Below are 19,808 nucleotides of genomic sequence, written 5' to 3' on the forward strand. Positions count from 1 at the left end.
CTAATATTGTGTATTATTATTATTTTTTTTAAATAGAGATGGGGTTTACCGTGTTAGCCAGGATGTTCTCAATCTCCTGACCTCCTGATCCACCCAGCCTCCCAAAGTGCTGGGATTACAGGTATGAGTCACCACACCTGGCTAGTTGCTTGTTACAACAATGATCTACAGACAAGATCAAAGAACTATATTCAGGAGAATCAATGAATGACTTAAAAAACACTGTATCTTAAATAACTTAATTTTGCCACTCTTTGGATATAAAATGAAAACTTGTATAAATGCTATAATTTTGGCTTCATAATCCACAACTGGTCACTACAGCATAAAAATAGTATATATAACATCTCAGGATTCTTAAAGATGCTGATGATGTTTCAAAAGGCACATCTGCATGTCTCTAACTTACAGTTGCCTCAATTTCTTTTTGCCAGGTATTATACACTTAGAAAATACTCAATTCATACTAAAAATCTCAGGAAAAAATATCTACACACTTTACATTGAAAAACATCAGTTACATTGTCTTATGTAGCAAGTTATGGTAAAAATTATCTCTATGACTATCTTTTTGGTTAAGGTAATCTATAATGGTTACCTTACTGTTAGGATATGGCATACTAAATCCAATTAGTCAATATTGTATTGAAATTATTACATTAAACATAGGAATTCTCTAAAAATGAATACTTACAATATATTTTTCTATAAGTTTTAAAGAATATGTTCTCCAAATCATCTAAAACTGTGTTTATATGGTAACACTTTAAAATTCACCCAGTTCTTAGATGAATAATTTCCTCAATCTTCTAACTGAAAACAATCAGTTTCTTATAAAAGGGAGGCTCTATTTGGGGAAATAAGTTTGAAAACGTCAAAACAAAACATAACTGTTCCCCTATGCAAAGAAAGAACAAACAAAAACCCTACATAAGCAAATACTGTATTTTAATATTATGTCCCATTAAATGCATGTAAAGATTACTAAAGAATATTTTTCTATTCTTCTTTAGAAAGAAAAGGATAAAGAAAAATTTTTTTTTCTTAATTAAAAAAAATAAAAAAAGAATATTTTTTCTAAAAGCACATAAAGAGTATTAAATTCCATCATTAACCCCACGAATTTTTAACTTCAGCAAAGCACTTTGCTAGGGAGCTTAATAAAATCAAGTCCTTATTTACTTCTAACAGGGGTAATTCTCAAAAGGAATCTAGAGATGGTGGTAAGAAAATCAGCTCTAAATACCTCCTTTTTTGTGAGAGTGTATGTTCATGGGTTGGGTAAGGAATATGAATACGGAAATGTACATTTTTAACAAGCTCGCAGGGCCCTCTGCTTCACAATATTCTACTAGTGTCCCTGTTAAATATTACTGACAAACAGATGAGATCATTTTTCAATTTTGAACCAAGTGTTTTGACAACAAGAGATCTGGCATATATACACAGGAATAAGAAAGATGGAGCAAGATTTATGAATTTGGTGCATGCTGTTTATTCTAAGATTTACGTAAAGATAAAACACATTTTTCAACGTATAATTATTCCCTAATAGGGAAGAATCAGCAACTAGTATCAACATTTCCTCTGCAGTTGATACGGTTTCCACATGCCTAAAAGTTTCTAAAGGGGTGGTATCTGAGGTAATGCCCATTCTAGTGGCCAATGAAGGAAAAGAAGGCTGGTAAGTACTTACTTCTTTATTTGTGCCAAAGCAATATTATTGATGAAAACCATACGTGAAAGTCCAATGGAGTCTTCAAGCCCATTTACCATCTTCTGAACTGCTTCTATATTTTCTACATCACCCTTCATGGCCAATGCCTGGATGAGGCGGGTCACTGCTAACTGAAAAGGGGTCTGCTGCTGATCCAACGCTGTTTTTAGTGTTGTCAGAGCCTCTAAAATACAAAAGCAGGAGATAGGGCATTTCTTGTGTGACCTGTGCTGATTTTAATGCATTTTGAAAACCAGCTTTTAAATATGAGCACCAAATGGCCACACACAAAAAGCTATGAATAATTAATTCTAGATTACAGAAAATATTAATACTTCATGAGATACCCCCCAAAATTATTTACTTCACCATATAAGATATTAGAGGCCAGAGAAATTTCTTCAAGTCACAGAGAAAATACAAATATTACCGGCAATAGGAGTTCCATTTATGATAAATTCTAGTGACTGATTTCAAGAAAGTTGATAAGTTCAAATGAATATAAATAAGAAAGATTTCCTAAAAATTAAGAATTTCCAAAAATGTTTGACTTCTATCCATGTTCATACTTTCCCAGATTTTATTAACTCAAAGATTAAATGATTATCAAAAACAGTATCTCAACGATGCTTTCTCAAAAACAATGTCTCCCTCTAGGATCAATGTTTCAAACTGAAACAGTCAACTTTCGCACCAACAAATTTATTTTCTTGAACTAATTAAAAAAAAAAAAATTAGAGCCCAGAGAAAATACAAATGAATACAGACAGTCTCTGATTTACGATGGGTTTATGGGGTAATAAATGCATTTCTAACTTATGATGAATTTATCCAGACTTAGCCCCATCAGTAAGTTGAGGAGCATCTGTATAATCAATGGAGTTTTGTTTGTATGTTTTTTTTTTTTTTTTGAAGTATCATACTTTCAAGTACTTGATTTTAAATAACTATGGATTATCCTTCTAGCTAACTGACTCATACAACTGCAGCAAAATCGTGACATGAAATAAAGTGGCAGACTGAGGAGTAGCATAACAATCACCCCTACCATTACGGAAGAAAACTCAGAGCTTTACAGCAACTAAAGGAATGTCACTTAGACAAAACTAAGATTCTCAAAACAGCTTTCCAAATAAGAACAACTTAGCTTTACAAAATAGGGAAAGGGTATTTAATTAAAGTCTACTAAAAATAAAGTGGAAAGACATGATGAATTCGGTGTTCATTAGTGAATAAACAATTTCGATTTATTTGAAATCTACAATCTAAATCATTCTCAAATGGGAAAAAAGGAAAACAGTTTAAAAAGCATAATCAATAAAAATTTTAAAATACACATGCATATATATATATGAAACAAGTTCTTATGCTATTTAAAAACTCTATAATAAGCTTGACAAAATCTTGTTAATGGATGGTCATACACAGATACTAACTTATAATAACAGTCTTATTAGCCAAGAATATTGTCAGCTAGGAAGGATAGTCCTATAGTAGGTCAAAACAATTACAAAAATAAGATTAATGGCAGTGATGACAGCAACTCAAACTTATTGAGCATTTACTACATACCAGGCACAGCAGTAAGCAGCTACACTGACAACTACCCTTCCGAGACAAGTACCACTTTTACAGATTAAACAACTGGGCACAGAGATATTAAATAATTTCCCTATGGTCAAAGTCACATTTTTAGACAAGACCTGAAGATTCCAATAATCCCAGAGCTTTCATCTATGAGTGCGTGCGTGCATGAGAGGGCAGAAGCTGGGGAGAACAGACCATTTCAAGTTTGTCCAATGGGAGCACAGGACCTTGTGACCTAAATCCTATTCTCATATAAGGATCGCCTTTTGTACAGTTAATGACTTAAGGGACATGAAAAATGTTACCCGCCGGGCGCGGTGGCTCAAGCCTGTAATCCCAGCACTTTGGGAGGCCGAGGCGGGTGGATCACGAGATCGAGAGATTGAAACCATCCTGGTCAACATGGTGAAACCCGTCTCTACTAAAAATACAAAAAATTAGCTGGGCATGGTGGCATGTGCCTGTAATCCCAGCTACTCAGGGGGCTGAGGCAGGAGAATTGCTTGAACCCAGGAGGCGGAGGTTGCGGTGAGCCAAGATGGCACCATTGCACTCCAACCCGGGTAACAAGAGCGAAACTCCGCCTCAAAAAAAAAAAAAAAATGTTACCCATCCAGATCCCTCCCCCCAGGTCCTTTCCCATTGTTACCCAATTTCAACATTTACTCAATTACTCACTAGTGATACTGATCACACAAGTGTCAGGTATCAGCTATTAAGATTCACCAACAGTATTAGTTTATCAAATTACAGTAAAATTTAATCGGCCTTATTTTTAATTCCTGCTTTAGATGGGGTTGAGAAAAAGAAACCTAAAAGAGAAAGGCAGAAGAATGGAAGGGGATTTTAAAAAATCAAGAGCTCTTATCAGCCATGGAGCAAAATAAGAAGATGGGAAAAGGGCAAACACCACTGCTGTCCTCACTGACGATCATTCTACGCCAACAACAGGTTTGTGGTGATATGCTCAGGATGGTGGGGAGGGTAGGATGAGGGTGGAGGAGGCAGTGCAGGAACAGTGGGCTCAGGGCTCCTGCTCTCAGGCAACCTCCAGTTGAGCTGAACAGCTCAGAAGAGTAGACAAGAAATTATACCAGGTCCTTTCCTGTAGCTTACACAGGGTACCTCACATAAAAATAAAGGGTACCAGTCAAGCTGAAGAAATTTAGGTGAGGTTCGGCTGAAAAATGAAGCCCCTAAAATTAGAAAAGCGTTTTGTTTTAATCTCCCTGTCTACAGAAACAAGTTATTTATGACAATGAGCTTATTTATATGGGGAGCAAGTTTAACTTTTCATTGTTTCAAAATTGTTTATCATTTTATTACATAAAATACTAACATGACATAAAGTCTTTTTGGGGGTGCTGGGGAAGGGTTTCTCTCTTGCCCAGGCTGAGTGCAGTGGCACCATCATGGCTCATGGCATTCTCAACCTCCTGGGATCAAGTGATTCTCCCACCTCAGCCTCCTGAGTAGCTGGAACTACAGGCGCACACCACCATGCCTGGCTATTAAAAATTTTTTTGTAGAGACTGAGTCTCGCTATGTTGCCCAGGCTGGTCTTGAATTCCTGGACTCAAGCAATCCTCCTGCCATGGCCTCCCAAAGTGCTGGGATTACATATGGGTGTGAGCCACTGTGCCTAGCCACAAAAGCCTGGGCACAAAAACTATTTTCTATTGGAAATAAAGTAAAAGTTTTTCAAATTTTAACAAGCCCTACACTACTCAATTATGACTTAAGGCTGTCCAAAATTTTGACGTCTAGCTAGATGGGTCCTGCCTGTGGAATGCTGAGGTGAAACTTTGGCAAAGGGAGAAATTCTCACTTACAGGAAGACAGGTAAAGACCAGTACATTTAGGTATTATAAGCAACACTAAAGCTGCACAATTAAACAACTTCCTCTCAGGGATGTGAAATTTTTATAAACATGCAGCCTGGCCACAGTGGCTCATGCCTGTAATCCTAGCACTTTGGAAGGCTGAGACGGGAAGATCACTTGAGGTCAGGAGTTCGAGACCAGCCTGGCCAACACGGTGAAACCTGATCTCTACTGAAAATACAAAAGTTAGCCGTGCATGGTGGTGGGCACCTATAATCCCAGCAACCCAGGAGGCAGAGGTTGCAGTGAGCCGAGATCCCACCACTGTACTCCGGGTGACAGAATGAGACCCTGTCTCAAAAAAAAAAATAAGTAAATAAATAAAACAACCCCAAAACACGCAGTGAGCAATAATACCATTATTACAAACAGAGGAAGCAATGGGGTTGCATTTCCAGAGCTTTTTCAGCCTTCCTTGAATATTAAGTGGGTTTTGTTATATTGGCAAAACTTCAGTATCATTGTATTGACTCAAATTCAAATGTAAATGTTAAAGTGGAAAGTTACTTACCTAAATTTAAGAGATTTACCATAGTCCCCCTTGGGAGGCCATTCATAAGACCTCCACATCCAAATTCAACCCACTGACAACTCATCAACAGCCTCTACCAAACCAATAGCCCCTACCTCAATCCTCCCCAAAGTTATGTCCACATCTTTCGGGTGTCATTCTCTTAACATTATTTTGAAAACTCTAAACTTCAAACAAACACTGTATTTAATTGCGCTTGGTATTATGAACTATTAAAAAAGTATTAGATTAAGTTTTAAAAATCAATATTATAATCATTTGGTGCACAATCCTACACATTTAACACTCAATTTAACTCATTTGCTATCTCACACACAACCAACACAATATGCAAGAAACAACTGCTGGGGATTGTTTCAGATGCTCTAAAGTATGTTAATTTCCAAAGCAAAATGACTTGTGCTGTGAATTTTAACGCACTTGAAAGCCTGTACTTTCTCTCGTTCTGGAACACAAATTTTGCATGTCTGAAGAGCTGCGATTCATCTTAAGAAAACCCATCTTGTGTTAAATGGAATGGAAACTGGACTAAGTGGTCAAATGACAAGTACATTCATATTCAAGCTGTATTATAAATGCATGTACAGTAATTTACGTCTCTCAGCTACCACAAAAGGCTCTTGATAAGCAGGTAATTTGCTAAATGGACTCCTTTATCCAAGTATTCGAAGGGCGTTACAAGAAAAATCTACAGAGGCATTAATGTGACGTAAAGGTCAAGCATTGTGACATACCTTTCAAATAATCCCGCCTAACTTGCGTTATGATGAGGAAGCTGTTGGCAGCATCGTTCAGTGTGAAGCCCTTGATGTGGGTCTCCGCGCTAAAAGAAGCAGACATTTAGAAAGGAATTACTGACATGCTTCTGATACGATAATAAATGGTTGAGCACCAAGGTGAAATTATAAAAACTACTGTTCGTATGTTAAAAATATTGCTGCAAAATATCGACCTGGAGACAGCTTTTGTGTTATCCTGTCAATGGTTATAGAAGGATAATTTTTTTTTGCATTCTGACAGATGACAAAGTTGGAAATGAGCAACAAAAGAAACAAAGTACAAGATTTTTTTTAAACAATCGGTTCAGATTCTTGAATGCTGACATATTAGATGACTAAAATAACTGTGTGCCCCGCATTGTTCTGCCGTATCCTAAGCTGGATACTTTTTCCTTTTTTTCTACATTCACCTTAATTATAAAATACAAAACTCTTCTTACAGAAACAAAACTGAACATTTATTTTCAGCACTGTACATTTTAAATATAAACTAAAGCAGATTGCTAACACTGTATCATTTGGTCAATTCATTTTCAAATTTCTGCCATCTAGATTCATAGTTTTTGAAGCTGAACATACTACAGAACTCAAACTACTGGTACTTAAAAAATTTCAGGCAACCATTTTCCCCCAGCCTTAAGTTTGAAAAAAACCCCAACTTTTAAAACTCAAAAGCAAAAAATCCCTTGACTTTTCACTAAAACCTACAGGATTAAAAAAAGCAAATGAAACAACAACAAAAACAAACAGAAAACTCCAAAACCTAGCTAGATTTCTGTTTGCTACACTGTTTGCACATCTCCTGTGATGAAATTTCAGCATCCTTAGTACTCCCTGAGTTCATCTCTGGATTACAAAACCTGAACAGGTCAAAAGGAACAAAAGCAACTGCTGCCATTTGCCTTATCAAGCTCAGTGATGACCTTGCTGCTAACAACAGCTTACCCTGCCAACATGGACATATAAGCTGCACAGATTGCAAGGGAAGCAGGGTCACTGCTAAATTATTCTCATCAATCCCAAGAAAATCCTCCAGAGAAACTACGGCATGCCCATCCTCTCAGTCACTTTCAGCCTCTAAGGTTCACCCCTGCAGTCCCCAAACACAGGATTTTCTTATTCCGCCGACCAATCCTCTTAATCCCACCAAAGCACCCATTGCTCAGTTTGACTTTTCTCCTTTGTCCCATCTGTCAAAGCTCTTAAGTCAACAGCTCATGCATGAGGCTATGAATTGCACAAAGGATTTACTTTCTTGATCTCTAGCATGATTAAATAAAAATTAGACACTATTAAAAGCTCGCTTCTCATGTCTATATTATTATATGTATTATATACCACATTAACTTAAAAATCTTCACCTAAAATCCATTAAAACCACAGGTAACAAAACTTCTCTTTTAACTGACATTAAGTATGAACTACAAACTTTTCAAAAACCTCAAAGCCTATAACGTTTTTTAATAATCTCTTCCTACCTCAAGAAGCTGCCTGCTCATTACAAATATGAAAGTAGAGATAAATATCGGGAAGAAGGAACCCCAGATCTATTCTATAATAACATATCCTACATATGCAGAAACTGATCAATCACAACCAAAACAGATTCCAAAGTGGCAAAAGGAGAAAAATTTTAAAAAGTTGCAAGTAGAGATCTTTGCATTGGAATCATTCATACAATGCAATACAAGAAATTTACTTTTGACTCATAATTTTGATCTTTCCTTCTGGAAAAAATTGAGTCCAGAGCTGTCAAATCAAACTTCCTGTGATGATGGGAATATTCTTCACTTGTGTTGTCCAATAAGTTTAGCCACTAGCCACATGGCTACTCTGATGAAGAAACAAAAATCTTAATTATATTTTATTTTAACTAATTTAGATGTAAGCAGTCACATATGGCTAGTGGTTACTGAACTGGATAGCACAGAATTCTAGATATTTTCTTTTTAGAACTGTCAAAGGGAAAAAAATTACAGGGGAAACTGTACCCATCTTTCAATTTACAATCAGCTGCAAAAATTAAACTATCTTAACCAAAGAAGATAATATTATAGGTACACTTTCACAGTGGACATTTCAGAAAATTACTGCTCTGAAATGACAGCATTTCAAATATAAGAAGGAAGTTTTGTTGCCTTATGGTTTTAATGGATTTTAGGCAATATTTTTAAGTAAATATGATATAATACATGTAATAATATAGGTATGAGAAGTGAGCTTTCATGTAAGTCATGACTTTGTGCTTACATAACATGCACAAAGGACATTAGCTGATGATTATATTACTTAGGATAACAAAAACTGGCCAATTCAATAAAAATCGTCCATGACAGATTTAGCATTATTTCCAAAAAGAATGATACAGGGAAACCAAGAGGAACAAGAGAAAAATCAAGTGCTACTCTGAACAGATAAAGTTGGGCTGTTGTTAAATGATTCCTAAATTCCCTAAGAATATGGTTTAATGTTGGCAGAGATTTAAAATAAGAGTTTGTATCCCGTACTGCTCTTTGAACAAGTGGTTTCCCTCCCTTGAAAGAATTCACTACAGATGAATTATTTTGAAACATAAGGAAACTAAAAAAAAAAAAAAAAAAAAAAAGAAAGTTTGTTTATTGAACATTTTTAAAAGGCAGCCATTCTTATTACTTTTGAGGTTTCCTGGCTTATTGAGAAGGTTTGTTAATAACATTGAAGAAATCTAATTAGAGGTCAAGTATCTGTAACACATTAGATCACAACAAAGGGAAAATTAAAATGACATTTTTGTTAAGTTCATAGGAAAACTATAGTGTTTTTTTCGTTTGTTTTTTTGAGACAGAGTCTCACTCTGTTGCCTGAGCTGGAGTACAGCGGTGCAATTTTGGTTCACTGCAACCTCCACCTCCCGGGTTCAGGCCACTCTCCTGTTCCAGCCTCCCAAGTAACTAAGATTACAGTGCACCACCACATCTGGCTAATCTTTTGTATTTTTATTAGAGACAGGGTTTCACCAAGTTGGCCAGGCTGGTCTTGAACTCCTGACCTCAAGTGATCATCCTGCCTTGGTCTCCCAAAGTACTGGGAATATAGGCATAAGCCACTGCACCCAGCCAAAAAACTGTGGCTCTTAAGGTTGACCAAGAGACATTACATAGGAAATTGTAAGAACAGATAGCTATCAATGGATCCAGCAGTAAGGCTGCTGGAATAATACTAGGGTGATACTGCCACTTGCTACAGTAGCTCATTTGGCCGCCATATAATAATAAAGTTGCCTACTAAAATAAAATTGTTTTTCACTCAGATCTCTGATACAGAATGGGAATGGGAAGAGAGGACCTAGCTGGCAATAAACAGGAACTGAATCCACAAAATATCTCTTGAAATATCTCAACTAACAGTTGGATAATTAGTAACTCCAACTTCCACTTTTGAATTTCCAGTCCAGCATTATTTTTTAAAGTATCCAACAATTTAACCCATGAAACAATCCTACATAGTTAGATATGACATTTTATTGGTTCAAGGGAAAGGACACGAATCCAAAGCCCAGATCGACTTAAGGCTCTGGATCTTGGGTTCTCTTGGGTGCACATAGATGCATGGGGGAAAGCAACTCACAAATAACCCTGGTGGGATAACACTGCTAAAATAACAGTCTCACGTGTATGTCAAAATCAGAAGCAGAGAGTATGATGGTGGATGCCAAGGATTGGGAAGAGGGGAAATGAGGAGATGATGGTTAAAGTACAGAGAGTTTCAGTTATCGAAGATAAGTTCTGGAGATCTATACAGTATAGTGCCAACAGCTAACAATACTGTATACTCAAAATTACTAAGAGGACAGATCATGTAAGTGTTCTCTCTCACACACAAAACCCAATTAATAATATGAGGGTGGGAGGAAACTTTGGAAGGGGAAGGATATGTTTGTGGCCTTTAAGTAGGCAATGGTTCCAAGGGTGTATCCTTATCCCCAAACTCACTGAGATCAATACATTAAATATGTATCTTTTTACATGCCAATCATACCTCAAAAAGATCTAAAGAAGAAGATAAATCTATTTTCACAGGTTGTAAATTTAAGGCAAATAGACGGTCATGCTTACAACTATCTTCCAGGTCAGCAGTTTCAACCTTGGTAGATCAAGATCCATGGTAGGATTATAGTAAGAAATGTTGGTTTACTCAATCCACAGATAACGTACACACACGCATAACTGAAAGCAACATTTCATGAAATAGCTATAGTACAGGAAGTACTTTGAAATAGTCTATACTATACTATGAAACATTGTTGGTTCTGTCCCACTTAATAGATGCCATGACCCACTAAGTGGCTGCAACTGCAGTTTGGAAGCTACTCTACATTAGTAGTCTTCAATGAGACGCATGCACACTGCATGAACACTCTAGGGCAGGCGTCCCCAGACTTTTTACACAGGGGGCCAGTTCACTGTCCCTCAGACCGCTGGAGGGCCGCCACATACTGTGCTCCTCTCACTGACCACCAATGAAAGAGGTGCCCCTTCCTGAAGTGCGGCGGGGGGCTGGATAAATGGCCTCAGGGGGGCCGCAGTTTGGGGACGCCTGCTCTAGGGTGAGGCAAGGAAACCTTTACATCTCTCTCTCTCTTTTTTTTTTTTGGAGACAGAGTCTCACTCTGTTGCCTAAGCTGGAGTGCAGTGGCATGATCTTGGCTCACTGCAACCTCTACCTCCCAGGGTCAAGGGATTTTCTTACCTTAGCCTCCAAGTAGCTGGGATTACAGGCACCTGCCATCACACTTGGCTAATTTTTGTATTTTTAGTAGAGACAGGGTTTCGTCACATTGGCCAGGCTGGTCTCGAACTCCTGACCCTAAGTGATCCTTCCACCTCAGCCTCCCAAAGTGCACAGAAATGAGCCATCATGCCCAACCTTAAATCTCTTTTTAAGAATTTCATCTTACGAACATTTTCTATTTTCAGTATGTTTTATAATAGTTCCATGTGATACATCAAGTACAATTTGTTATTAATCATATGTGATCAAAATGTTTAAGACATGATTCTTGAATCACCTGGGATGTGAACTAAAATTCACATTCTCAGGCCCCACACCAAACTGACTGAATCAGAATCTTTGTGGTGAGCTGTGAGGAATCTTTTCATGCTATCAGAATAAGGATCACAAATCTGTACTTTTGGGAAGTATTTCAGAGGTCTTTGCAACCAAACTCAAAATCTAACTTTTTAAAAAAGTTTTCTGTCTTTGCTTTTATGTCATCACATAATCATACTTAATACTCAACACAAAATGTTCCTCTTTTCTCTGGCTCCCTTTCCTCAGAACAGCTTTGATTATCAGGGAGAGGACTGAGATGGAGAGTTTCATAATTTTCTGAGAAAAGTAATTTTTTTTTTTTTTTGAGACTAGAGTCTCAAGGCTGGAGTGCAATGGCGTGATCTCGGCTCACTGCCACCTCCCCCCTCCCGGGTTCAAGCAATTCTCCTGCCTCAGCCTCCCGAGTAGTAGAAATTACAGGCGTCAGCCACCACACCCAGCTAATTTTTTGTATCTTTAGTAGAGATGGGGGTTCACCATGTTGGCCAGGCTGGTCTCTATCTCCTGACCTCATGTTCCACCTGCCTCAGCCTCCCAAAGTGCTGGGATTATAGGCATGAGCCACCATGCCCAGCTCTGAGAAAAGTAATTTTAGATGGTCCACACCCTTGACCCGGTGGTTACAGATGACAGAATACTGCTCAATGTCAAATTTTCTGGGTCACTAATTGAGGATACATCAAGTGTTCTAGAGATACATATAATTTAATTAGGAATTGAGAAAACACACAAATGACACACAGAGTACATTAAAAACCTGACGCTCCCAGCTGACTGTCTTGTATCAAGACATACAAATGATGATTCAAGACCACACACAGGCAAGTACAGTCATACAGAACACGCTTTTCGGTACTAAAACACGAACAGGTAATACAGCCCTATGATGCATAACTTCAGCAACACTAGGACAGTGCCAGGTTTTCTAGCAATGTGAAAGATGGCAGGCATCCATTTTCTCTTTAGGATTCTAATATTCTAAAAGTGCTATGGACTTAAAAGTTTTTTCAGATTATTCCTTTTCTTTTCTTCTTTTTTTCCTGAGACAGGGTCTCACTTTGTCACCCAGGCTGGAGCACAGTGGCGTAATCTCAGCTCACTGCAACCTCCGCTTCCCGGGTTCAAGTGATTCTCCTGACTTAGCCTCTTGAGTAGCTGGGATTATAGGCATGTGCCACCACGCCTGGCTAATTTTTGCAATTTTAGTAGAGAGAGGGTTTCATCATGTTGGGCAGGCTGTTCTCAAACTCCTGACCTCAGGTAACTGACTCACCTTGGCCTCCCAAAGTGCTCGGATTACAGGCATAAGCCACCACGTCCTGCCAGATTTTTTTTTAAAATCCAAAAACAACACAAAAGGAGGAGGAAACACAAAATATGTTCAGTATCTATGTTTTCTCTACTTCACTCTACCTTCTTCAATACCTAGAAGAAATCTTTAATATTAAGTAATATTATCATGCAGAAGAAAAACCGAGGATCAGAGATGGCAAAGTAATTTCCCCAAGGTCACAGAGCTTTCAAGTAAGATTCAAATCTAAGTCCAAAGTCCATGGTGTCTTTGTTTTATCAGGCTGCTCCCACCACAAAAAGTACATGGATTTAGTTGCTGAACAAGAAAAAATATAATAAAAATTACTTTTCTGTGCATGGATTTCTTAAATGAGTTGTGATAAAATATAAAGTAAAATGCACTATGTTGTATATGGCCAGTAAAGGCTGTTTTTGTTTTTGTTTTTTTTCTAAGGTTAAAAAAAATCTGATTAGTTAACTATTTCATATAATATTTATGGGCAGCTGAGGCCAATCAAGCAATTGCCACTATATAGCACATTGTTAGAAAAATCCTAATGGTAGCCAATATTCTTTTTTTAAATGAGAGGTTTCATAAATGGACTAATACTTACAAGTTTTTCACTTCCATTGCTTGTGTAAAATGCTCTTTTGACAGTAGCAATTTAAGGAGATCATTGTAGGTTTCAGCAGTAAACACAACATTTTGCTGTTTTGCTTTAAGGAAAAGATTATACGCCTCTACGAGAGAAAACAAAAAAAATGAGATGACATTATTCTGAAATGGCAAAAAGGATGGAAAAAATCTTGAAACAAAGATCTAAACCCAAGTATTTCTGCTTTTTAATACCAACCCGCTGTTACCACTCTATAGAGAGACACACTGACTAAGCAAGTAGATGATATAATTTTTCAAATATTTTAAAGACACAGCTACAGTTTTGGAAACTACAACTTAATCCGAATGGATGGTGCCTGAAGGGGTTTCCTCTTAAAATGATTTCTCATACCAGCTTTCTTTAAGTTGATAAATTATTTTCATTCTAATAAAAATGAGAAACAGCTTTTCTGAATTTATGAAAAGATGACACTAGTTTCAAAATAAATCGCAAAATGTGTGTTAAAGTCCAAACAAACCAGAGGTATAATTTAGATTGAGGGGAGCAAAAGATTCATTTTAAAGCAATCTTTAATCTATAAGTGGGTGGTTACAATGGTTAACATTTCAGCACAATAGCATTAAAGTGAATATAGCCTATAATTCTAAAATTAGGAGATCACATTATTTGGCTACGACAGGACTTATACAAAAACATACAATTTTCAAATATACAGATATCTAACAAGTAAACTAAGCAACATTTGTTTGACTGATTAACAGTTTTATTTCACTTGTTCACAATAACTGTCAGTGAATGAAAAGATGTTACCAAAAGAGAAGTAACTACACTTTTCAGTCACTTACTTTTCTGAAATAAAATTGCCTGGCTATAAACAGCCAACTGAAACTATAATCTACTCTCTTCTGTGTATAAACAAATCACAATAAAGATGGGACATAACTGAACTATCATGTATGGCCTTCTACGAATACAGGGCTCAATGTAAGGAAATACAGACCATCTAATTAGGAAGGAACATGGTATTATTTAATGTTCAGAAGAACATTCTAAGCTATTTTACAAGTTTCTGAACATGCAAAAATTGTTATGCTTCTATTTATGAGTTAGGAGACATGTGCATTAGCCCCTTAAACTTAAGTGGGACTGTCAAAGAAATGGTTATCCCTTTGAGCTAAATTTGGAGAAAAAAAATATATGACAACATTTATATTTGCATCTAACTAAGGAGAACAAGTGAAAGTAACATGGGCACAAGTTTATCACGTTTCATATAAGTCTTCCATAGAACAATTCCTGTGAGCCATTATATTTCCAAGCGCCTTATACCAGATTTCTATGCTTATGAACAGCTGTATATTCCAGGACACTGGCAAAAAAATATAAAAACATGCTAATATGCAAGAAGAAACTCCACTACTATTTACTGATTATTCTGTCAGATACCTAGTCTATTTGGTGTATTTTACTTTTCTGAAATGGGAGAAAATGAAGACACATTTTCATTTGAGTACCAGTATCAATGCATCACAAATTTAAGAATGTTCTACTTATTAAAGTCACAGAATAGCCTTGCTAAATAAAATATCTTAAACCATGACACGCAATAAGATGACTGCAATAAATCTGTCGTTCAATACCCAATGCTTTTCAGGGGGCTAAAAACTTAAGATGTAATGAATTGTTGTCAATTTCCTAGTAATCATATATATTACTTCACTTATTTGGAAACTCTTGCTGTTTTCTAAAATTGCGATCTTCACATTAACTTGGTGTGGCTGTGTATTAGTCCCTATTAGTTTTTTGGTTTTTTAAAAAATTAGCATTGTAATATATTAAACCCATTCATCACAGGTTTGTTTCCCATGTGACAATCACGATATACCTTTAAGTAGACCTAACTACCAGAAAAGTAATGCAAGCATTCAATTTTCAAAGCATTGATATTTTATTAAACATTCGAATCCTGAGATATACAAAAAAGAAATGGAAAGCTCTAAAGAATTATGGCTGGGCATGGTGGCTCATGCCTGTGATCTAGCACTTTGGGAGGCTGAGGCAGGAGGATCATTTGAGGTCAGGAATTTGAGACCAGCCTGGACAACATGGTGAAACGCTGGCTATACTAAAAATACAAAAATTAGCCAGGTATGGTGGAGGCTGTCTGTAATCCCAGCTACTCAGGAGGCTAAAGCTAGAGAATCACTTGAACCCAGGAGGCAGAGGTTGCAGTGAGTAGAGATTGCACCACTGCACTCCATCCTGGGTGACAGAGCAATACTCTGTCTCAAAAAAAAAAAAAAAAAAAAAAAAATTAACAGGATGAAACTAATTACATAAATGAAAATTCCAGAATAGAGGTAGATCTACATTTATAATAAACACTGCATTATATTTAATTAATGAATTAAATGTTTGCATTTAAACTGTATACTAATCATATATTCATTTTAGTCAAATCAAAGCTTCACCAGAGGATGTGCACAGTGGTGGTTCACGCCTAGAATCCCAGCACTTTGGGAGGCTGAGGCAGGTGGATCATTGAGGTCAGGAGTTCAAGACCAGCCTGGCCAACATGGCAAAACCTCATTTCTACTAAAAATACAAAAATTAGCCAGGCATGGTGGCAGATGCCTGTAATCCCAGCTACTTGGGAGGCTGAAACAGGAGAATCGCTTGAGCTCGGGAGGTGGAGATTGCGCCACTGCACTGCACTCCAGCCTCGGCAACAGAGCAAGATGATGTCTCACAAAAACAAAAACAAAAACAAAAACACACACTTTACTAGAATATTTACATAATATCGACCAAGATTAATTTTATACTTTGCTTTCAAAGATGCATAGTATATACATAGACTGAATATGCAGCAAAGGAAAATGACTCAGAATGGGCCAGACACAGTGGCTCACGCCTGTAATCCCAGCACTCTGGAAGGCCAAGGTGGGCAGATCACGGGGTCAGGAGTTCAAGACCAGCCTGGCCAATGTGATGAAACCGTGTCTCCACTAAAAATACAAAAATCAGCTGAGTGTTGCGGCACATGCCTGTAGTCCCAGCTACTCGGGAGGCTGAGACAGGAGAACCACTTGAATCTGGGAGGTGGAGGTTGCAATGAGCCAAGACTGTGCCAGTGCTCTCTAGCCTGGGTGACAGAGCAAGACTCCATCTCACACACACACAAAAAAGAATATATCACAGAATGAATAAAAAGTTATACTATAGGTAACTGAGGAGGCATGAGAACCTAGCTTATTTTTACTTCATATATTTTACATAAGTGCCACAAATTAATTTTTTTTTTTTTGGAGATAGGATCTCACTCTATCACCCAGGTGTGATCATGGCTCACTGCAGCTTCGACCTTCTGGTTTCTGCTGATCCTCTCACCTCAGCCTCCTGAGTAGCTGAGACTATAGGCCTGTGCCACAAAGCCAGGCTAATCTGTGTATTTTCTGTAGAGGTGAGATCCCACTGTGTTACCCAGGCAGGTCTCAAACTCCTGAGCTACCTCCCAAGGTGCTGGGATTACAGGCAAGAGCCAACATACCTGCCTGGCCAAACCTTCCAGTTAAGTTAGGAAATTAAGAAGTTCTATAAATTTCTAAACTGATTCCTTTCTAATAAATAAAGCTCAAAACTGTCAAGATTAAAATTAAAAAAAAAAAAAAAAAAGAATTCTGTTGTATTTATTTCCTTAATAGTAACTATCATAAAGCATACTTGAAATCTACTCCAAAACTGAAGGAATCATTCCATGGAAAAAAATGCCATAGAATGAAATTAACAAAAGTAAATAAAGTAAAAGTAATATATGATTCTGGAACACTGTAAGAAGTTTAAGTGAAAATATAAAATTCAACTTACAAGCTCTTATCAGAGGGTTAAAGATGGTCATAAAAAACTTAAAGTAGGAATAATAGAGATGGAGATGTCTTCAGGAAAGTTTATTACTAGGGAAACGGAAGAAAGTCAAGAAACAGGACTCTAACCTCGAGATATTACTGGATCACTTCCAACACACACTAGTCCAGTAGTTAATGCCTTAATCTTTTTATGCTTTCAAGTAAGTTATAATATTTGCCACAAAAAGTTATTTTCAAAGAATATTTTTTATAAAAAGATATGCCAACAATAGCATTTATTATGAAAAATTTTCTAAGTACAAAAGAGTATAAAGAATAGTATGTGTTGGGGGTGGTGGCTCACACCTGTAATCCCAGCACTCTGTGAGGCCAAGGTAGGAGGACCACTTGAGCCCAGGAGTTTAAGACTAGCCCAAGCAACATATCGAGACCTTATCTCTACAAAAGTTGGCTGAATGTGGTGTATGCCTATGGTCCCAGCTACCTGGGGAGCTGAAGTGGGAGAGCTGCTTGAGCCCAGGAGGCAGGGGCTGCAGTGAGTCATGATTGCACCACTGAACTCCAGCCTGATGACAGAGTGAGACCTATCTCCAAAAAATAAATAAATAAAATAAAAATAGTATAATGAACCTCACTTCCCATATACCCATCACTTATATCTAACAATTAACATTTGCCAGATTTGCTTTGTTTTTTGTAGTTTAAACATTTTAAAATACATTACAGAAATCTTGATATTTTTTCATCCCCAATAACTCATGTGGATCTCAAAATTTCAGAACATCTTCCTATAAACAAATCATAATACCATTATCGCATCTCATAAAAATAAGAGTAATTCCTTAATATTATCGACCACTCAGTCAATAGTGAAATTTTCCCAACTGCCCCCAAAATGTCTTTGTTGTATGGAAGGGAACAATAAATCCATAAAATTTCAGTTCTATCGCTAACCTAGAGCACTTCTAATTGGTTGGGCTTCCATCCCACACACTATTAGAAAGAAGACCGATCCCTACCCCTGCAGCCCCCAAGCCCATATGTGCTTGCCTTTGCTTTGCTTCAATCGGCAGGCTTTCAATATATCATTCTGGAAACGAGCGTCTGAGGCTGAAGAATTCAATAAAGAATCCAAGGAAAGTTTCTCATCTTCATACCACAACTTTAAAACAAAATTATTCTGTTAAATAAAAACTGGTAAATACAGCGATATTTTCAGTATAAAAGTAGGCTAATCTATGACCTACTTTTACTGACAATAAAATCTGTTATGATTATGCCAAAACCAAATTACCTCAGGTACGTCAAATGGAACTTCCTGGTTACCATCTTTAAGGATTTCTGCTAATAATCTTAATGTCTTCTCACGAGGAATAACATTTTCTTCTTGCATTTTATTCCAGACAGCATCAGCTTTTTGCCAGTCACCATTTACTTCTGTAGAATTTGATTACATAGAAATTAATCAATAAATATGCGAAACAGAATTCACAAAAATATATAGAACTTTTTCTTATTTGATGTTGAAGACCACGTTATTCCAAATGCTGCCTTTAGGGAAAGGAATCAAAAGTGACTGTGATCTGAAGGTGAGAAGGGAACTTTTCTCTGTACTTCTAAATTACAAACCAAAAATACCTTATGTCTTATAAAGCAGTAACAAGAAGCCCCCATTACACTTTATTAAACACTTTCAATCATGTTAATAAAAAGTTTGTCTTTTTTTTTTTTTGAGACAGAGTTTCACTCTTGTTACCCAGGCTGGAATGCAATGGCCCGGCCAAGTTTGTCTTTTTAATGTTACTGAGAAATTGCCCACTGCTGAAATCAAAATCAGAAACAGGTAACAATTCAACTATGACCTTTAGCCTTTGCAAAAATCACAGATACGTGTATACTGCGTACGGTACACATATATACACATACATATACACACATACGGTATGTGTGTATGTATATACATGGTACCGTACGCAGTATACATATATCTGTGATTGTATGTGGTACACATGGTTTATATATCCATGATCTTTGCAAAGGCTAAAGGGTACCAGTCTGTGGTCTGTTAGGAACCAGGCTGTGCAGCAGGAGGCAGGGCAGGCGAGTGGGTGAGCATGACCCCCTGAACTCCACCTCTGTCAGATGAGTGGCAGCATTAGATTCTCACAGGAGCTCTGGTTGTGTATTCCTTATGAAAATCTAATTACTGATGATCTGGGTGGAACAGTTTCATCCCCAAACACTCCCATCCCCCACCACAATCTGGTCTGTGGAAAAATGGTCTTCCCTGAAACCAGTTCCTGGTACCAAAAAGACTGGGGACTTCTGTCATATAGTGCACAGCTCTGGTGTGCACTAAAATGACTGAGAGTGTATAATATCTTTACAGGTGACAAATCTACAAATCTTTTCACTTAGTTTAATAGAGAATTGTCTATGC

At 37.2% G+C, this 19,808-nt stretch overlaps 1 protein-coding gene across 1 annotated transcript in view; it reads right to left on the bottom strand.

The window, feature by feature from the left end:
* LRPPRC (leucine rich pentatricopeptide repeat containing) overlaps nt 1-19,808 on the bottom strand; it is a 114,495-nt gene that overhangs the window by 11,833 nt on the left and 82,854 nt on the right. The window contains exons 28-32 of the mRNA XM_003926760.3: nt 18,663-18,805; nt 18,419-18,530; nt 13,497-13,623; nt 6,454-6,542; nt 1,697-1,901 (exon numbers count right to left, since the gene is read on the bottom strand). Coding sequence (XP_003926809.3) covers nt 1,697-1,901; nt 6,454-6,542; nt 13,497-13,623; nt 18,419-18,530; nt 18,663-18,805 — 676 coding nt within the window. The remainder of the gene's footprint in view (nt 1-1,696; nt 1,902-6,453; nt 6,543-13,496; nt 13,624-18,418; nt 18,531-18,662; nt 18,806-19,808) is intronic.

The sequence above is a fragment of the Saimiri boliviensis genome, chromosome 1 (assembly GCF_048565385.1).
Source record: "Saimiri boliviensis isolate mSaiBol1 chromosome 1, mSaiBol1.pri, whole genome shotgun sequence".
NCBI lineage: Eukaryota > Metazoa > Chordata > Mammalia > Primates > Cebidae > Saimiri > Saimiri boliviensis.